The sequence below is a fragment of the Dreissena polymorpha genome, chromosome 13 (assembly GCF_020536995.1).
Source record: "Dreissena polymorpha isolate Duluth1 chromosome 13, UMN_Dpol_1.0, whole genome shotgun sequence".
NCBI lineage: Eukaryota > Metazoa > Mollusca > Bivalvia > Myida > Dreissenidae > Dreissena > Dreissena polymorpha.
Window position 1 is genome coordinate 56,687,295 of NC_068367.1, and position 22,739 is coordinate 56,710,033.

Genomic DNA, 22,739 nt, shown 5'->3' on the forward strand with positions numbered 1-22,739 from the left:
GAGAAAGTTTACGGATAGGTGGGGGCTCTTCATAAGACCATTCATTTCAGCCTTGCCTGCAGGCTCCACGTGTAGCGGCAATCAAGAAGGAGATCTAAAATCGGCATCCTTAAAGATGTATACTGGTATGAATACGACAGAACGATAACCATATTAAAATAGTATCAATATTCTAACACGGCGCGCTTCAATTTACTTTAAAACAAAGAAGAAAATAATCCAAAGGTAGTTCTGCAATAACCATGGACGGAGATAATACATTTCAAGCACTCGCTTTAACAAACAGTTCAATAAATACATATGCATATAAATTGAATGAAAATCAGTACATTTTATTGATGGAACAGCTGTAACTGGAGATAATGTGCGGGGCTTTGTAAGAGACACATCAAAATAAATATACAGACTTAATGCGCGTTAGAATCGAAATAAAATATATAGGTAATAGTTTGTTTCGCACTCGTTATTAAACCCATAAGCATGTTAACCTCCGACCGTGGGTTAATTGACAACACACTTTGACCTACAAATATTATTTCTTAAAGATATGTAGTCCTGATTATTATTACGTTACAGGCGAGTCACAACGAACATTATAAGCAATTAAATATATAATTGTTTTTCATTTAAAAATTCAGTGTCATGACTTTGTCGATACTGTGTAAAACTTTTATTCAGTTTCCTCTGCATGTGTAAAATAGCAAAACAATCATTTGGTCAAATATGTACATACGCACAGGCATTCTTCTAGATAATATACCAAGAGTTGTTTTCTACCTTTCCTAAAAAACAAAAGTTTCATAGATATGTTGCTAGTAGTGTATGTGTAATAAAAACAGCCGACAGAAAAATATTATGTTTCAAGCAAAAACTCTTATTCAAAATTCAATGTACGTTCTAACACAAAATTTGATAATGTGAATTAAACATTTGGTTTCGGATTTTAATCTTTGAAAGTTTTTTCATCTTCAAATGATAACATTGCTTTGAAGTGTTTTTTGCAATTGTGATTCCCATCGCGTTAAGAAAAATACTACAAAATGAGATTTAATATACAACTTTATATTAAAACGTCTTTTCGTGCTATATGTCGTTACACAAAAATATTCATTTAATTTTTTTGTTGTTGAGGTGTTCCCTTAACTCCCAAAGTCTAGTTGAACATCAAATGCAACGTTGTTGATCCATCCTTGGTTTTCAAACTTGTGAGGGCAATGTCGGAACGAACAGCTGCATGTTTTGTCAGCTCTTCACAAACGTGTTGACTCCGTCGGGAATGAGCGCCACCGAAAGTAAATAAACCATACATAGAAAAACGTAATCCACGTTGTCTTGCACTTGTATATGCGATCATGGATGGGCACTAAACAAAGCAACAAACTACTAGGTTTAACCAATGCTAGTCCGAAAGTTTTGCATTAACAAGTAAATTATATTAATTTATATTTATTTTTATAGTAAAGCTGTGTGACCTACTTTTATGGTTATCTACAGATACACTGAGGTGTTATCTGAATGCATACATGTTGATACAAACATAGTATCTCCAAAAGTATAAGATTATCAATGTGATATTTATCAAGACAATTATCAAATCACATTTTCATCTTGTGTTGTACTGATTAATTTAAACTTACACAAACAATGAGAATAATTTACAAATACAACATTTCTCGTTGTGTAGCAACAATTTAAACTATGATGAAGCTAGGATTTATTATTGGAAAAATATTTGGAAATTAATTTGTGTGGATAAAGCAATCAGTGTTTCAAATCCAGCCATGGTACACATAGAATATGTTCTTATTGTGGTGACTGTTATTCGGATAGCGTTTTCGGACAAATGCGAGAAGTTATCGTCTTGTAAATGCGAATGTCCCGAAGGAATTATTGACTTTTCATCTCTTGGTATGAGCGGCAATGGACCAAGGTGAGACCGAATTTTTAAAGGAAAACGACTTAACACATATATTAATGCATGATTGGTAAAACATACATAATGTCTGCAGTGATCATATGATAGTACGCTGCATTGTGCGGGAAAAAAATTGTTTCGTAACATTTTTTAGTGGATTGTCTTTCCTAAATGCAGAAGAGCTGCCGTCAGTCCTATTTAAGAAGCAACAAGTTAAAAAATATGATATAAATATTTGTAAATAGTTTATAAGTACCTGAATTGTTTTTGTTTTACAAATATATAACGTGTCGTGAAGTCAAAGGGGGGGGGGGTAATCACGTGATAGTCAAGATGGCGACGTCCATACCGAGACGGTTATTTCTCGCCGTTTTATACTCTTTATTACTTCTGTTTATTTTTTAAATGATGCTCACTTTCCAGCATATCAGTAAAAAGGTGATAAGCGTTTATTTCGTATTTAAATTCGCTTTATATCTCGACTTTACTCCCCGCAAATTTTCTTAGTGGAGCCCTAATTAGGTCATCCCGCTAAGAAATTTCGCACCGAGTTAAGTCGAGATAAAGAGCGAATATTACTATAAAAAAGCCAGTAACTTTCTTCCTAATATGGCTGGTAATTGAGCGGGGTCAAAAAAAAATAAAAGTACATGTAATACAGGGTATAAAAGACGCAAAATACCTGAACGTCGCCATCTTTTTTGTCACGTGATTACCCCCTCTGCAAGTGCACCAGTATTAAATTCATGGTCTTGCAAAAGTTATAGGAACAAATCTTGTATATTCGGCTTTGAAATGAAATGTTTCATAGAGTGACTGTGTATTACACATTTTACTGGGCTTCTTTACAAGTATTTTAAAAATGTAATTTGTGTTTCTTCAATATTCTTATGTTCATGAATGCAAGGACACAGATCGATATGTACACATATTTGCATGGTGTTCGTATTCAATCTATATATGTAATGGGCTACATGAATCAGTACATATGAGGACTAATCATATTTTTCCCTTGTTGTCATTTATTTAGAGATAACTGTTTTGATAAAACAAATCAAAAGTTTGAGGTTTCAATCTTAAATCGTTTTTGACATATTGGTATTTGAAAACGTGCACGGTAACAAGAATTTATAGTAAAATAATGGTTTTCTATATCAATTAAAAGTGACAAAAAATCTAATATAAAGGTAGTAAATATGTATTTTCCTTCCGTATTCACAATAAGATTCAATGCTGACCATGTTTTTCATATTTTGTGTACAAACAAAACCCATCATTTAAATACATTGATTGCAAAGCTGCATAAAAAATGCATAATTTTCATAAAATTGTCTTGATTTCACGAAAAAAATATGTATAAACACGTCGTAAAACATGTTTACTCACAATGATCTATAGTTCGACATAGAGGTATTTCATAAACTGTGAGGACGCTTAACGGTGGCATTGTGCAATAAGTTGCTTTTTATACGCCCGTATAAAATACGGGACGTATTATGTGAAACCCCTTGGCGGGCGGGCGGGCGGCGGGCGGGCGGCGGGCGGCGGGGGGAAGGCATCACTTTGTCCGGACTCTAATTCAAATTGTATTCATCCGATCTTCACCAAACTTGGTCAGCAGTTGCATCTAGTTGATATCTAGGCCAAGTTCGAATATGGGTCATGCCGGGTCAAAACCTAGGTCATAGGGTCAATAAGTGCATTTTCAAAGGGGCCACTTTGTCCGGACTCTATTTCAAATTGTATTCATCCGATCTTCACCAAACTTGGTCAGCAGTTGCATCTAGTTGATTTATAGGCCAAGTTCGAATATGGGTCATGCCGGGTCAAAAACTAGGTCATAGGGTCAATTAGTGCATTTTCAACGGCGCCACTTTGTCCGGACTCTAATTCAAATTGTATTCATCCGATCTTCACCAAACTTGGTCAGTAGTTGCATCTAGTTGATATCTAGGTCAAGTCCGAATATGGGTCATGCTGGGTCAAAAACTAGGTCAAAGGGTCAATTAGTGCATTTTACTTTGTCCGGACTCTAATTCAAATTGTATAAATCTTATCTTCACCAAACTTGGTCAGTAGTTGCATCTAGTTGATATCTAGGCCAAGTTCGAATATGGGTCATGCCAGGTAAAAAACTAGGTCATAGGGTCAATTAGTCCATTTTCAACAGCGCCACTTTGTCCGGACTCTTATTCAAATTGTATTCATCCGATCTTTACCAAACTTGGTCAGTAGTTGCATCTAGTTGATATCTAGGTCAAGTTCGAATATGGGTCATGTCGGGTCAAGAACTAGGTCATAGGGTCAATTAGTGCATTTTCAACGGCGCCACTTTGTCCGGACTCTAATTCAAATTGTATTCATCCGAAACTTTTAAACAACTTTTTATCCTGCGTCAAAGTGGTATGGGGGTATAAGTCACATTCAGTGACAAAGCTCTAGTTTTTTATGTCAGAGATCTAAGCATTGTAAGAACTTTATATATCTGATTAAGGTTTCTTCCTTGCAATAATAATTATGATGAATTCAATGTTTGACACAAAAACTGCATTGGTCTGTTTTCCTTTGAACAAAAAGCAATCACTTTCTTTTTATACGCCCGTTTTAAAAAAACAGGACTTACTTTAGTTTCACCTTGGCGGCGGGCAGTCTGGTTGACAGGCTGGTGGGTGGTTGGGTGGGCGGGCGGAGTTATCAAGTTGTCCAAAGCCTTAAAACGGGCGTATCTTGTGACAGTTTGGCACTCTTGTTTAATTTAACATCGTGCACTGTCATTGATTAGCATTTACTAAAGACTTGGTACAATGTAAACTTCATCTTTTTAATACATTATTGTCATACCTACGGGCTGAAATATTCTTTAATGTGTAAACATTTTTCAGATTGTTACCATGGTAACCATTATACAAGATATCTATTTTTACTGTTTTAAATAGCAAAAGCACAATTTCATTACTAAATCCTTAAACATAATAAACAACAACATATTTGACTAATTTTGGTACACTTTGTTTATAATACCAACATAGAAAAATAATATACATGTATAATATAGCAATGTTTATTTGTTGGATGCGCCTCGTAAGATAACAGTGGTGTTTAAATTCCATTTATTAATCTAAAAGATACTTTTGACATCCACGGAAGTCAACATTCTTTTAATGGCCGTTCTCTAAAACCTCAATTGCATAACAAGCCTTCGAAGCGGTATCGTTTTCCCGCACACAGTATTTTACACTCTCAGCGCTTTGATTGAAGGTACAAAGACGTTTTAGCTCCGGATGGATACCAGTACTCGTACAACCCGTGTGATCCTTTCTCCGAGACGAAGCCCTCCGTGTACGAAAACCACTGCCAGAACGTGGCGGTAAGAACATTAGCACGTGACACAACCCGTTTCAATCAATGCTTTTGCAGCCGATTTTGTGTGTGTCTGAGCTTAAAGGACAGGAAGAGGAAAAAAGCTTTGAATTTTCGTCTCCTTAAAAAGTATTGTTAGATATAATGTTCAGAGACCACATGGCATTTCTACGAAACCAGGTTTTCAACACTATGATTACTTACTTGCATTCAAATAATTGTGCAATCTCAAACTCTGCGTTTAATCTATCGATGCATTCAAATGTATCACATTACCATCATCAGAACTAAATAAAGTTGTTAATATACAATATTTTTTCTATGTTAAGTAACAGTGACCGTGACCTTGACTCGACTAGTCTGAACTCGCATAACAAGCTATGTATGCATGTAAGCAACATACACACTCACACTTTTAAGGAAACAATCATCCAAACTCGCGTTAATGAGGAGAATCTTTTTTTTAGTTTTAGTGATAATTACATTGACCTTTAATCGACTGGACCAAAATGATGCAAATGATCCCAATCTTGATATGCAGTTAAATTATCTACAAACAGAATTTAATTGCAAACAAGGGCTGTTTGTAAAACACGCATGCCCCCCAAATGGGCTGTCAGTTGAAGTGGCAGCCTTTGTGTGAATAAAGCATTAGTGAGTAATCCTCCGGAAACCATTTTACTGTTTCAAGTCGCTGTGACATTGACCTTTGATCTAGAGTACTGAACATAATTGGGGTCATCTGTCAGTCATGACCAATGTCCCTATGAACTTTCCTGAGACCAGGCTTAAGCGTTCTTGAGGTATCATCCGGAAACAATTAAACTGCTTCGAGTCACTGTGACCTTGAACTTTGACCTAGTGATCTGAAAGTCAATAGGGGTCATCTGCCGGTCATGACCAATGTCCCTATGAACTTTCCTGATCTCAGACCTAAGCGTTCTTGAGTTATCATCCGGAAACTATTTGGTGGACGGACCGAACGACGGACCAACCGACGATCCGACCGACCGACATATGCAAAAAGTTTACCCCCTCTTCTTCGAAGGGGCGGGGGGGGGGGGGGGCATAACTATATCCCAACGCAAATTATAGAACGGAAACCGTTGATCTATTTTTGGCAATTTTGCCCGTAACCTCGATCCAAATTCCATCCCATGCTAGGTCTTCGTGCAATATCGTTATATCCAAAGTTTCTTAGATAGGTTATCTATGAAAAATTAAAATATTTACCAGAAACAATATATTTAAATGCTAGCGGACTAAGCGAACACCATAATTATGTTCCGGAAGGTAATTCCGATGTGGGTGGGGACATTAACAATTTAACACATTATACAATCTGTATATCGGACTTAAATAGTTGCAGTGCCCACTAGTTCTCTAGAAATATTTCATTCTTACTTTCTTAAGTGACAGATGCCATTATTAAAGCCCCAGTCCCATACAAATGCCGGATCAACACGGTTCATATCCGGGATGACCCGGCATGTGAACCTTGTAGCCGCCATGTACCTCCGGGTCTATCTGTGTAGGTCCTTGAACGTCCGGGATTATCTTCGGCGCTCCGCGAGGCCAACATGGCCGTTTTGGAATGTTCAAAACTGCCATGTTGATCCTTGACGATCAGGGATGCTAGCAGCATGCCGTAGAGGTCCGGTGTTCTGCCTTGACTGTCCGGGATAATCCGCGTGGGCGCCATGTTGATGGCGTGTTGCTGCCGCATGTGGTCCGTGTGGATGCCGTTTTGTCTTCAGGGTGATGGTCTTTGGAAGACCGTCGACGCTCATATATCACAAAAGGCCACGGATTGCCCCGGTTCGTCCCGGTTCTTGATCCGGGGGGATTCGGGTCGTTCTGGGACTGCTGTGTCCATCCGTGCTTATATGAGACTTGGTGTCTATAGAGGATATCTAAAGAACGTTTCTACAGTGAGGATCGAACCCATGTTCTCCCGGTCGCTAGGCAGAGACTATTATCTTCACCACGGCGACCTTTAATATTTTGCAGGCGTGTCAAATTATCTTCATCAACGGTGTCTACCAGTTTTACGACACCGGTGTCCAAAATTCGGTGACGTTTTCCACCGTTCCCGGTACCTCCCTGGGTATCCAAGATCATCCCGGAAACGTTGTGGTGGCGAAATACACGTCAGCGGATGGTGCACGGTAAAGGACGGCTGTTAATCACCGGCGCAACCTCTTTTTGAGACACATGAATAAAACACGAAATGGCTAATTTATTAATGAATCTCAAAAAGAGGTGGCGCTGGTGATTATTTTTATATGCATCCACCATCACAGTATTGTATAAGCTTGTCAATAAATAATAGACTTGAGAAATTTGAAAGAAAAATCCATGCCAAATTTACACCGAGGCAAAGTTAGTTGATAAATAAAAACTGCAGGGCAAGTTTTGTATTGACATAACGGTGATGTAAGTTGAGGAGATTAAAAATTTATCAAAAAGGTGACACAGATAGCATTACGTAATTGCTTAACTTTTCGTCGAACAATACATTGTACAGAGGGTGTATGTAAAATTATTATTTTGTTATTTATATTGTTTTAGACAAACGGAGGTGGCACTTGTGTGCAACCCCCAAAACGAACAAACGGCTTTTGATACACTTGGGGAGGTTGCCAGTGCAAAACCACTCTATGTAAGTAATCGAGAACCATTCCGTCGAATGCCTGCATCCGTCAGACCGCATATGTCTGTCTGTGCATCTAACTGTCTGTCTGTCCATCCTTCTGTCCGTCCATCCGCGTCCATCCATGTAGCCTCGCATGCAGGCAGCCAGCAATCCTTCCATCCATCCATCCAGCCATCCAGCCATCCTTCCATCCATCCTTCCATCAATCCTTCCATCCATCCTTCCATCTATCCTTTCATCCATCCATCCATCCTTCCATCCATCCTACAGTCGGTTAATATACCAACTCATCAATAATGCGACAGGACAATCAACTACTCCGTCCAGCCATTTTTCACCTTCTTCTTATTTTTTCCTTTTTTGTAACGCGTCAAATTATATGCCTCAGTCACAAATAATCCGGTCGCCGGCCGTTGTGTCCGATCTCCAGGCATCGGGAAGACTTGACACGTCGGAGCCGTCCGCCGTCCGATGAGTGACAAAGTTGTTTAAAACCTCAGTCACAAATAGACACCGATCAGCCTCCGATCAGCGGCCAACGTTTATTTCCGCTCATCGGGCTGGCGCCGGCCGATGATCGCACGCACATTTGGTCATTTTGTAGCATCTGGCGGCGTCCGGATTAATTTTTTATATCACAGTTTGTCTTACCCGACATCGGGCCCGGGAAGGAATCGAGTTGAGATCGAAAAGAGATCGGACGATTAACGAACGGTTATCGCCAGGCGTGCGCCGACATCGGATTCATTGTACGTGTATCATAACGAGCATCGTCCGGCGTCCGTCGGGGATCGTTTGGAGGCCCTCCGGCAATCAGACGGTCGCCGGCCGATGTATATGCCTCTGGGAAATAGTTTTACTTTTGCCGATACACGTTGAATGAATCCGATGTCGGGCGATCGCCGGGCCATACCCGTGCGTTGATCGTCCGATCTTGTTTCGATCTCAACACGATTCCTTCTCGGGCCCGACGTCGGGTAAAATTTTAAGTGAGACTTAAAATCAATCCGGACGCCGCCCGATGTTACAAATTGGCCCGGTTTCCGTGCGATCATCGGCCGGTCGCCAGCACAATGAGCGAAAAAATACGTCGGCCGCTGATCGGACGGTGATCGGTGTCTATTTGTGACTGAGGTATTAATCATCGAATCATTACCCACGATAATTACTTAATTAACTATTGTAAGGATATGATTGTTTGTAATCATTTTTTTTATAATAATAATTGACATTGGTCTATTTCAGCGACACATTCTGGTGTCTCCTTTTGCCTGTTTCGAAAGTGGGGCACTTAGTGCAGGGAGTATTATGCTCATAATGTAAGTAAATCAAAATAAAGGGAGGCTACTATTCAACCTTCCAAATCGAACATGTAAACAGAATTCCCTCCCTTGTTTAAAACCCAAATTTCTTTCGTGTTATGTAAAGCTGTATTGTTGACAAATTATTCTTTAAGTTAAAACGTTTGGTCTCATATGCTCATGGCTTCTGATAAAAATGTTTTAATTATAAGAAACAATAGAAAAATGTCAATATTATCATCTGACGCTTCATATACAAATGATCCCGCTGACAACACCCATGTAATAAATTACTTTATCCAATCACCGTGTAATGAGGCAAACACAAACAATATATGATTTGCTGATTTTGTGACGTCATATATTGTTTAAAATATTTATTTCGTTCTCCTTTGCCACGACCTGTGGCTAAGATTTAATCAGTCGGGCTAAATGAACTTTTCTTCAATAAACCCCATCCATGTAATATCTAAAGTCCTAGTAGCTACTATTATCACAAGGATTTTTTTTACAAACACAGCATCCAAAATTATGCCTCACCGTTTTCAGATTTTTCTCACTGCTCCTAGCCTATTTCCTGTTCGGAGTGACTTTCAATAGATTCGGAAGAAACCAAACCGGAAGTGACGTAATTCCACAAAAGGCATTCTGGATATCATTACCGACGTTAGTAAAGGTAATAAAAATGTTATCATACTGAACGCTATTTATACTCACTCAAATTAGCGAGTACAACGCAGCTTCCAACTGTCGCACACAAAATAGATTATACCAGTATACATGTATGCGCAAATTAACACACAGCTTAAGATCAACAAGAACAAAATTCCTACAAACCCACGCAACATAACTAGTAGTTTTTACTACCAATGTCACTGTTATATTAAATCGAAAACAAGTATCTGTATTGATACTCCTTTTTCATAATTTGGTTCATTTACAACTTGTCGAAAATTGTAAGTCTAAAAATTGGATATTTTTGAGGTGCAACTCAATGTATTATTAACTACGGTGTATTATTCGCTGCCTCTCTGTCATAAACAAGAAAAATGGATGCTCGGAATTCACAAAGCAGGTAAGAAAATTAAGGTAAAATTAAAACCCGTAAACAGGTAAGAAAATTAAGGTAAAATTAAAACCCGTAAACACATTTGTGCATAAAAAGAGGTGGTCAATGAGTTGAAGCATATATCCAGCTACAGGTTCACAGTATTCCGCAGGTCCAAACACTTCTCACAAACTCTATCGAAGATTGAATGATGACGAAGGTGGTGGAACAATCGTGCATACATGCCACTTTGATGACTTTTTAACATAGCTTTTTTGTAATAAGTCAAATATCTAATGTCATTGATAATATCCATATGATCGATTCTTTACGTTCAATGTACGCTATATAGTAATTTTCATCAATTTTACTTAAAGAATGCCTACTTTCGCTTTCGTTGTGGCACGGAAAGCCTCTCGATCGGCTGGCATTTTTCTTGTTTATGTCAGAGAGGCAGCGAAGAATGAACAGATAGGCCGCATTTTGACAGAAAGGCGACCGAAATGCTTCTACACCGTGTTTACTATCATATCAGATATTTTAGACCATGATACCACTAATTATTTTATCGTAAATCACAATACAGATTGTTCTCAATTTTGCAGGACGGAAGCCTATTTGTAGTGACAAGAGGACAACACAAACCATACGCCGCTGTTTAAATTTTTGACTTTTAAGGACTCATACATAGACGCCAAAAATTACTTACAACATGACCTTGTGTGTTTATTTATTTATTGTTACTTTGCTCCTATATTTCTACTTTGTTTGCTCCTACACTTCTACTTTAATTGCTTTTCCATGTCTTCTTTATTTGCTTATGTATTTTCTTCTGTATTTTATGCGCTTGTTTTTGCTTCTGTATTTCTACTCATGTGCTTCTGTATGTATTTGCTTCTTTTGATCATACACGATATAGTACGGAAATTCTAATTAAATATACATTTTTTAACATATATTTTTTTATAGATGTTAAAATTATAACATTTTCAAATCTTCTTTAACTGTACATTGGTTTGAAATGTATATGCTGGAAACCAAATGTATATGCTGGAAACCAAATGTAGATGCTGGAAACCAAATGTATATGCCGGAAACCAAATTTGCTCCATAAAGACATAAAAGTTGTTTTTTTTCGGCGTAAGCTGCATAAGCCAGCTTTTCACCCTGACTTGACCTTTGTAAGTGTCCAATAAAATTCAAATAAAATTTCCCGCGGCTAGGTACGAATGAATACACTTCATTTATTCCATTGGCTGATTTGAGTATACCACCAGAACATTGGAAACATATCCGCGTCTTTGTACCACTGTTTTACTGTATGAAACAATTTTATCTCTAATGAAAAGGCTTAATAGATAGAACAGTTTTACACTCAATTCTCGACATCAATACAGTTTGTGCGTACACCTTTTATTTTCAGAGTATTACCAGCGCAAAAGCGTTTATACTTAAAAGGCTATGTTCTCATATTTAGTACTTACTTCCATATTCCTGTCAACATGTTAACATGTAAAAGTATAAAGAGCAGTGGAAGCGAGGCCTCACTTTAAAGAATTGCATTTCAACCCGCGAGGTTTCGGGTCAAGTCGCGGACATTCAGAGTTTATATACAGGTCATCACCGGAGTTCGCGGTCAGTAAAATAATCGTTATATAATAAAGACGCTATCCGTGAACTAGGTTACCTGGAATTTTCTTTAGACCAGAAATATGTTAAAAGAAGATATTCAGCAATATAATTATGGTATGTCAATAATAGATTCTTAATGTGTTTTCAACAATACAATGATAAATATTATTTTTAATAAATTTAACAATAATTATTCCACCATATTGCCTAATGTACTAAAGTGATATTATGAGCATGTAACAGTTTATAGGTGTCTATCGCAACCGTTGATTATTTTTTATGTTTCTACTTCATATACACTTATAGTAATTAATGCAGCATCAACATACTAAAACAATATACCAGAAAGAGAAAAATAATGCATTTGAATATTAACCGTACTTTCGTTTGACAACTGATCATGCGTTTACGAGTTGAACCTAAATTTAGTTTTAGTGCAGATTTGTTCATACGACACAAAGACACAATATTGTTTTACGGATCATTTCGGCTTACAGGACTGGGTGGGTCACGTAAGAATATCGAATATAAAATATATTTTTATAAACAACTGGTAGCAAGGTGAGTTGCAGATAATTGATCAGTAACCACATTTTAACTAACTATTTTGACCTGTTAATTCTTTTCAGCTCAATTCAACAGTGCAAAATGCCCATAATATCACTTTAAGCATGAGCACGATGATTCTCGATACTGTTAATAATCGAATCAAATAGCAATGCCCGACAGACCACTAAAACAGGTTTGTTCTCGTGTGGCCGGTTGACTCATATGTTTAAATTTCACTTCCATTCTTCTTTTGGTTTTCTGTTTTGTATCTATAGGTTTATGACCAGCAATATGTTATAATGTAAAATAAGCCGCGAAAACTCCCCGTAACATCCCGTACTGCGTGTGATGCAGCTAAGAACTGCACAGAAAAAGACATTCGCTATCCTTGATCTCATTCATTAAACTATTTACGCCGTATATCTTTTTTAAAGATATTTCTTGTTATTATTATAAGATACTGTTCGAACCCAAGACGCAATGGGAATACACCTTTCCACGACTTGACGCATGCAGCAACACAACAATAATGTGCGTTTATGTTAAATTACAATCAGTTCTTTAAAGATGGACTAAGACACTCTGCACTACGAACATTTTAACGAACCATACGTGCAAGCTTTTCGACTGATTAAGGTCAACGAAACGCGATAACGTAAGTGACACTAAAACTACGGACTAAGATAACCACCTAAACGGAATACACGATTGAAGTACACAATCATTCTTATCGCGCTAAAATTACTGAAACTGGTATTTAAATAGAGATATCAAGTATAACGGCATTATTTTATAACATATTTACTTTAATACAGTCGCAATAGTTGCTGGTAAATACTTAATTTAAAAAAAGATACGCTATCAAAGTGTCAAAAGTTATTGTTTCTGCCCAGATCTATATCTTGTTATGTTTTCATATAAGAACGCCCATCTTTATCGGATTATAGGATGAATGGACGTAATTGTACGTGATTATGGAGAAGACAAATTCAAAAATTGTTTTGTTCACTTTAGTCCAGCAAAAGACCACTGTTTATATTAATTGTTAAAGGGGCCTTTTCACGTTTGGGTAAATTGACAAAATTGAAAAAAAGTTGTTTCAGATTCGCAAATTTTCGTTATAGTAATTATATTTGTGATGAAACAGTAATACTGAACATTTATCATGCTCCAAACTAACCATTATATGCATCTTTTGACTATTTAAAAACCCGAAAATTATAAAGCGTTGCAACACGAAACGAATTAATAATTTGGAGAGTTCTGTTGTTGTCGCTATATTTTGTGAAACTACGAGGATTGCTTACAAAAAGTATTAAATACATCTATCATTGTATCCGGAAGGATGGTCGAGTGGTCTAAGTCGTAGACAATTTACTCCAGGAGTCCAGGGGTCAGTGGTTCGAGCCCTGCTGAAGGTTAAAAAAAAAATATTTTATTCTTGATTTTTTTACTGGAGCATTTTCTATCCAATGTTTACATTTATCAATATAAAGCATTTAATGAAAAACTTACAAACATGTCAAAATCTGTGAAAAGGCCCCTTTAAGTGTTTTTCCCGAAGAAAACGCAATGGAAGCGAATTTAATGTCTCAGTTTATCTACATCTATGCATTTCAAGCAAACTCATATTTGTCCATATCGATTATTAAATTATTTTAGGCTGCCTTTCAAAAAGCAATGCATGCCTACGTATGAATACAACTACTTACCACATGATTTCCGTGTGTATTTAGCTAAATGAATACCTGTTATTTAAAAGAACGTGATCATGCTTGTTGTGGCGTACACAACAGTTAAAGCGTTTTGAGTTGTCTTTGATTTTTTTTATAAAGAAACAATCGGGTAATTTATATACCACTCAATAAAACAACGTCTGTCTTCACCTCTATGAAACACCGCGAGGATTAAAGAGAGAAAAAATGCAACAAATAAACATTTGTGGAAACAAAAGTAATAAAACGTGTAACAACCCAATATTTGCACATTTAATTCGCCAACACCTTCAAAGTTGACAGTCATCCTCATGTAAAATTTATAACTCAAAACGAGACCGCAAATGAGCGTTATTTTACCCGCATCACGCGTTACACGTGCGTTATAGTTTTGACACACGTATGGGTTTAAACAAATTGTCAATTTACTTTATAGCAGTTTTATGGGTGCATAATAAAGCCCTAAGTAGTCCAATTAAGGACATAAGAGGCTGTTCGTGGCCGTATATCGGCGTTTGATAGAACGTTTAATCTCTCGACATCATCTTATTTCACCGACACGACGTTGTTAATTTATGAGGTATGAAAGTGTTTTATTGGACCAAACCAACCTCGCCGGCGTTGGGGATTATAAAACATCGCCTGTCAGGCTCCTTAAGGAAGCGGGATTATATTGTGTGCGTATGTGAAGGGTCCTTGGTAATATATCATATAAAACGTCATAAAAACGAAGACAGTTCGAATCAGATGAATGGCAGGTTCATGAAATCTGTGTTTTTTGCTCAATATATCGAATTCGTATGAGTCGTGTTGTGAGAAAAGTGGGCATAATTCATGTGCGTAAAGTGTCGTCCCAGATTAGCATGTGCAGTCCGCTTAGGCTAATAAGGGACGACACTTTACGCTTTTATGGTATTTTTAGTTTCAAAGAAGTCTCTCCTAACCAAAAATCAAGTTTAGGCGGATAGTGTCGTCCCTGATTAGCCTGTGCGGACTTCACAGGCTAATCTGGGATGACACTTAACGCACATGCATTAAGCCCAGTTTTCTCAGAACAAGGCTCATTTAGTCTCAAATGTGTCCGAAACCAGAATCTACATTTTTTGTCCATACGAAACCCCAACACACTCACAATAAACAGATGCGCTTGTTAGTTATTTCCCGTGACGATTTTCTCATGATGGACACTCATTTTGGCCGCTTTTGAGAAAACGACTTTCCAAAAAACTAAGAATAAATATGGTAAGTCAATGGATGTTGTGACTCTGTGTCATTAGCGCATTCAATGTTAATTGTCAATGTAACTACACTCTACGGAGACGATTTGGGATGAAGACATTGCCAGCATGAATCAGTCACAAGGGTGTCTTTTTAACAAAGGCACGCCCGTCCATAAAGCTTTGTTTAGGTCGGTTAGGTCTTAAAGGGGCCTTTTCACAGATTTTGGCATTTTTTTAACTTATTCATTAAATGCTTTATATTGATAAATGTAAACATTGGATCATAAAAGCTCCAGTAAAAAATCAAGAAAAAAATTTAAAAAAAGGAAAAGAACATTTCCCGGAGCAGGTTTCGAACCACTGACCCCTGGAGTCCTGCCAGAGTCCTGAAGTAAAAACGCTTTAGCCTACTGAGCTATTCCGCCGTGTACACGTTCTTGACGTATTTTATACCTTATATAAGCAATCTTCGTAGTTTCACAAAATTTAACGACAAAAACAGAACTCTCCAAATTATTCAATCGTTTCGCGTTGCAACGCTTTATAATTTTTAGGTTTTAAAATCGTCAAAAGATGCATATAATGGCTATATTAGAGCATGGTTAATGTTCAGTATTACTGTTTCCTCACAAATATCATAACTAAAACGAAAACTTACGAATCTGAAACAACTTTTTTCAATTTTGTCAATTTACCAAAGCGTGAAAAGATCCCTTTAATAATTATAATTTTCTGATATTTGACCTTTGACTTTTTGTTATGTCCCCCACTACTTAAGTGGGGGACATATTGTTTTTGCCCTGTTTGTTGGTCGGTTGGTTGGTTTGCGTCGAACTTTAACATTTGTCATAACTTTTGCAATATTGAAGATAGCAACTTCATATATGGCATGCATGTGTATCACATGGAGATACATATTTTGAGTGGTGAAAGGTCAAGGTCAATATCATCCTTCAAGGTCAAATATATGGGTCAAAATCGCTCATTTAATATACACTTTTGGAATATTGAAGATAGCAACTTGATATTTGGCATGCATGTATATCTCATGGAGCTGCAAATTTGTAGCGGTGAAAGGTCAAGGTCATCCTTCAATATGGGGAGGGGTTTGTTTCACAAACACATCTTGCTTAATCTTTGACATACGGACTTAGTTTTGCGTGCAGCACTCTGACTACTTCTTTTAGCTCGACACTCAGTCTCCTCAGGCTAGTCATTTCTGCGAAGTTGCGATTGTATTTGGTGGACAATGCTACGCTCCGGATAAAGTCTGTTTGACTTCAATACTTCTGTTATTTAAACGGGCGAATAACATTCTTACAACCGTATAACATAATATAAGCCTCACTTATTACAAACAATAAGCAACACACATTTATAGTAAAATAAGCGTCGTTAGGATGATTGATAAATCATATTAATTAATGAAACACTGGGCACACTCAATACTTTATTATTACCATCAAATGTATCGATTCACGGTCGCAGGTTTCAAATTAGGTGCAAATTCAATAGAAGAAAATGAATGGCATTTGTGTACCGACGCTAATATCTAACATCTCACATTAACAGAGGAATATCAATATTGATTAAACTTTCTTTACATTTCGTTTATTTAACAATTAGATTTTGTTAACTTTGTCTCGAACTGTTTGTTTTCGCGCACGCTTTTGTGTGTACCCGGCGGAAGTTGTTTAAACTAATACGCAAACAGTGGGCACGCGGTAGGAATGAATTGCCGGGAACTATTTACCTACAAATACTACTTTCGCTTGATATGAAAATAATTGTTTGTCAATGGAAAATATGAGACCTAATGAATACAGATTGAACATTTTTCCATTTTTTATTGTGAATGTTTTGACAAGAGTGAACACATGAAAGCTGTCCTATTTTAAACGCCACACAACGCCTTTGTAAGCATGACGCCGCTTTTTTCTTAATGCTACCAGCATAACAGAAAAGGGATTTCCGACGCAATTCGAACGCAGATTCACACACACGCGAAGCACCATCGAAACCACTTCAGAAATCAGAAATTGTATTGTGTATCATTATTATATATATTTCCTGGACCATTGATAAATACCGGTAATAGAAAGTACATTCAAAATACATTATGCATTATCTTGATGCACTTTTTGTATTACCGTAGGTCAATTCAATGTCGTATGTTGTTTTTGAAGTTCCAAACAGGAACATGCGATTTTATATGCGTATTTCGAATCCACGAACACACTAAAATTGTTATACAGTTGATATGTTCGGATGATAGTCAGGACATGAACAACTTGCTATTCAAGCAAGCCGGGGAAAAACACGTAAAATTAATTTCTTTAACAACAAAAAAACTACACACATCTTAGAGTATTGTCTTCTTTTGATATATGACATTTTAGCACAATCAATTTGAAACTTAAAGTCGCGCTTTGCACATGAAAACGAAACAAAGGGCAATGACTCCAAACATATCATCGAAAACGTTATTGCTCTTATTCTTCGCACTTCTTTTAAGGACGTACGCGGCAGTTTAGTTTCACGCAAATAATTTTTTTTAATGAAACACCGGTTGCGAAATAAGTGCAATATATTTCGGATATTCGGATAAAAAAGAATGTAAACAATGTTAGAACGAAAGAACAACAAAACATGCTTAAAATGAACGCAAGGTTAAACAATGGCCTTTTTTTGTCCATGAAAATTAAATACCTTTGATATGCCCCTTTAAAAGGGCCGTCCAACAGATAAAGCGTCGTATCGACGCGAAACGATATTTTGGGAAACGAGGATTGCTTATATAGCTAAAAATAAGTCATATCTAAACATGACCTTGTATGGTCGAGTGGTCTAGGCGGTAGGATTTTTTACTCCAGGAATCCAGGGGTCAGTGGTTCGAGCCCTGTTGAGGGTTACTTTTTTATCCTTTTTTAAATTGTATTCTTGTTTTTTAATGAAGATTTTTAGTTCAACTGTTTAGATTTACCAATATAAAGCATTTTAAGTATTTAATGACAAGCTTCACTACATGCCTAAATCTGTTGGACGGCCTCTTTAATTTATTATCTACATCTTGTTTTCAGTTATAAAATTTTACTGTATTATTCTTCTTTTACTCATATTGCTACACATAATTTGTGTTTTCATTTACATTTACCGGTAAATCTACTTTTTCATTGGCATACAGCAATACATGTACTAGTATGTGTTTTGACCTGCACCATGTACATGGTTTTCACTGTGTTTTTTAATTGTATTTTAATACATGCAGTCAAACTGCATTTGTGAACTAACGACCCTGGTGACCTATTGTTTCCTTTTTATATTTGTATTAAGTCATAAGTCAATAAACATTTAGGTAAATTTGGAAAAAATCTAGGTGGAGGACGTCATGTTAAAATTAAAATGACTTTGATGCATTTTATTAATTTTCAAATGTGAAATTTTGTTGTTTTTGTTTATGTTTAAAAATTGATAAAAAACATGAATCAATGGATTCATGTTAACAAAATAATAATTTGCAGTCAAATTAAATCAGTATTACATATTTTGTGAGAAATAGAGGTTGTTTTCAACACTTTTCTCATTTATTTACTCTAGTTGTTATGCTATTACCTTATTGGTGTTCAAGTGCGAATAAAAAATGAACAACACTGGTGACCCATGATTTTTATTTTATTTTTCTATCCACAACAGATGTTTCTACCTACATACCAAAAATTATCAAATTCTAAGTGGAGCAAAATTTGCATTAAAACTGCCGCGTAGTCCTTAATATGAAGTGTTAGGTGAATCCTTTCATACTTTTTTTCGTAATAATCTCCACAATAAAATTACATTATGTAGTTTGACTCTGCTCAATACGAAGGACAATGACTCCAGAAACGCTTAACCCATTTGTGCCTAGCGTCTTGAAACAGCGTAGACCCAGATGAGACGCCGCATGATGCGGCGTCTCATCAGGGTCTGCGCTGTTTGCTTAAGGGAATTTCTGTAAGAAATATTCTAAATATATGAATAAAAATACTCGACATCCGTAATTTTGGAAATAAATTGATCCAATTTATAAGGATGGGAGAGTCCAATAGGCATAAATGGTTTAGCATAGAGCCATAGTAATACCCAAAATATTCCCTGTAGATCTACACAGTTTTATCATTTTATCTTCAGTTGCGAAAAGTACAAAATAATACCAAAGGGCGAATAACTACGTAAATATTAAAGAAAGAGTTATGATACTCTACATTTCCTCTAAAAGTCCTTAATCACATATGCGGTTTCGTATTAATCCATTCCGAAGTATGCTTCGCAGAGGAAAATTCCAATATTTACTTATGTTTTGCTCAAACAACACGCAAAGGGGAATAGCTCCAAAATATTTTTTAAAAGAGTTATGGTTCTTGAAACCTGCACTTTCACTTAATGTCCTCTAGCACGACAAACAGTTTTTGTTTCAGTATCTTCAATACTTATACATACTAAGCATATAAACATTAATAGGGGAAATAAACTATTTTTGGCAATTTTGAGGCCTGAATATTTATATAAAGGTCCATTAAATCCCTTCGCTATCTCAAGAGAAACGTTCCGAGCAAGAAGCGGACCAGACAAACGGACGGAAAGACGTAAAGACAGCGATGCAATTACTATATGCCTCCCGTAGGGACGATACAATATAAATAAAGTACAGTCCCTGGGCACCTCCCGTGTGCAAAAAAGAGTGAAAGCTGATTTATATATCATTTTTTAGGTAAATGTCTGAAGTGTCAGAACATTTTGGCGTGATGGTACGTTTTTTTGTAATCCAATATGGCGTCCAAGATGGCCGCCAAAAATGATAAAAAATCCAATCTGTTTTTTACTCTTTTTTGCACACGGGAGATGCCCAGGGACTGTACTAACGGTCAAATACAAGATAAACACCAAATACTTATTGATTTGTTTTAATTGCACCAATAACAAATATATTGTAAATGTAATCATATCTACTTATTTACATTAAAACTATTTTAAATAGCACGTTTTATCTACAAGAAAATAACGCATAGTTGCTATGAAAGAAAACGCCACTTCCAAACTTTTGAATACAGCACGAGTGGTAGAGTATTTTGCATCGTTTTTTCAATTGATAATTTAACAAGTTTTCTATCGTATGACGATCCTCATAGTCCATCCTCCTCCTCCTTCTCCTCCTCATCATCATCAATATCAACAACATCATCATCCATTGTTTCGACATCGTTATCACACGCCGGGTATGCGAATACTTCGTTGACGGATGGCACTTCACTAACAGAGAACAACAAAAGCCACGCGCGAGAGGTGAGTTCTTCAGCTTTTTTGTATTTATGATCTGTTTATTTGGTTTTTAGACACAGAACATTGTTTGGGTGATTAATGGTTTAGCACTTCGTATTGCGAAGAAAGAAATTCGCGGAAAAACGGTGAATTATTTTTAAAAACGATAAAATTCCATCGATAATCAGCATGAATTGAATGATCAGTACATATTTTAACAAAATAAACATACTTGCAAATAAATCAAGAACGTGCTTACTATTCGAAATAAAAGATCAATATATCCAGTAATGTTACAACATGTTACATTTTAGTTTACTAATGTATTTGAGAAAATTCAAATGTTTTAAGAGTCGCATGCACATTTTTCATCTGCACTTCGTTTACCGATCATCTAAAAAACAATGGCACTTCGTTTCCCGACATCTAGACACTTTTTTACAGATATAACACACTCGTTTTTTGTGAATCAAAAATGCAGAATTCGCTGTGGAATACTGTTAAAGTAAGCAGGCAATAAATAAAAATATATGTACTTAGTGCGCAAATAAAAAACGAATTACCGAAGCATGTTCTTATCCCTTTAAAATATGATTTTGATTTGGTACAAATGTGAAAGATAAATGTTAAACAAATTGGATATGTCTAATGAGTAAAATCTATATGACCATATATTTTAAATTACGTTCTAAACGGTTGATCTAAAGCATTTATCTTTATGTCCAAATGAAGGTACTAAGGCGATTTACTTATATATTAGATAGCATGTCATGAATAATCACTCTGCTTAAACTGCCTCTCAGAGATTAATATCGGCAGCGATGGAGGTCCGAAATTCTATTGGAACTTTTTGAATCAATGCCAGTAAACGAAAATAGCAATAAAAGAACGGGCGGGGTCGATTTAATCACACGACAGTGGTGTAAAAAGTTATGCATACCCGTCTTTGTTTTAAATATAAACACAACACATGCTGCATATGAAGTTACATATTAGTGACAGAATTATTTATTACAGGATGAGTGAATCGGAGCTGGCCCGGCATGGCCCATGTTCAAACTTGGCCTAGACACCATCTTAATACAACTTCTTACCAAGTTTGGCAAATATTGGATGAACACTACTTGAATTAGAGAGCGGACACCATGCTGAATGTTTAAAACGCACTAAGTGACCCCGTGACCTAGTTTTTGACCCGTCATGACCAATGACTGACAGACAGACCGACAGGCAGACAAGTTCTATCCTAAATAGCACCCTAAACTTCGTTTGTGGGGGTATACTAAGTACTGACTCCATAATATGACATTTAAACATTTTATGTACGCATTCCTTTTTTCCAAAATCAGTTGTTTTTACGATTTAATTTTACCCGTGTTTCTTTAAACTCAACCAATACAGTGATTTAGGGTCAGGTGAATCGCACTTCGAGCAAACGTTAGCATTGCGTAAAGGGAAGTGCTGCCTATAAGCAGGGCTCAAAATTAATGGAGTTTTACCATTCTCTTTTTAATTTTGTTGCTACGCATAGGTATCGTCTTGATGATGCGATTCAAATAAGCACAACCGACATAGGATTTTATGAAGAACAAATGTGTATTTGCCTCATCAAGACCCCTTCACTACCGTTATCTAGAGCCCTGCTATAAGTAAAATTAAACACGATTGTGTTGATCCGCATTATCCGTTGTATTTTTATTTCTCTGAATCTCAAGTTACCAATAAAAAACAAGTTCATTATGTACACATTTATTTAATAATAAATATTATCTTATTTGAAAATTGCAATTATAATAAACATAGTAAAAATTAATAGTAATGTGATTTTTGAAAATTATATTTTCAAAATGTTTCGTATGTATAGCCGTAATATAAATAAATGCATTAAAGGTAGAAGATAAAACTCAGTTATTAGAGTGCCCGCTTTGTTGAAAGTCTCCGTAATCTGAAGTGCCCTTTATCGGTAAACAAAGTGCCTGCAACTTTATGTATGCCACCTATTACAACATGCACTATCTTTGTTTATATTTCATTGAATACTATCAAAA

General features: G+C 36.3%; 1 protein-coding gene across 1 annotated transcript; it reads left to right on the forward strand.

Moving 5' to 3' along the window:
• The first annotated feature begins 1,556 nt into the window (after positions 1 to 1,556).
• On the forward strand, positions 1,557 to 11,407 carry LOC127855609 (cation-dependent mannose-6-phosphate receptor-like). Its single transcript, XM_052391355.1, has 7 exons — positions 1,557 to 1,930; positions 5,174 to 5,282; positions 7,286 to 7,443; positions 7,847 to 7,937; positions 9,177 to 9,250; positions 9,782 to 9,908; positions 10,886 to 11,407. Exons 1-7 carry the CDS (start codon positions 1,782 to 1,784, stop codon positions 10,940 to 10,942), a joined length of 765 nt encoding a protein of 254 aa, XP_052247315.1. The 5' UTR covers positions 1,557 to 1,781; the 3' UTR covers positions 10,943 to 11,407.
• Positions 11,408 to 22,739: the final 11,332 nt, after the last annotated feature.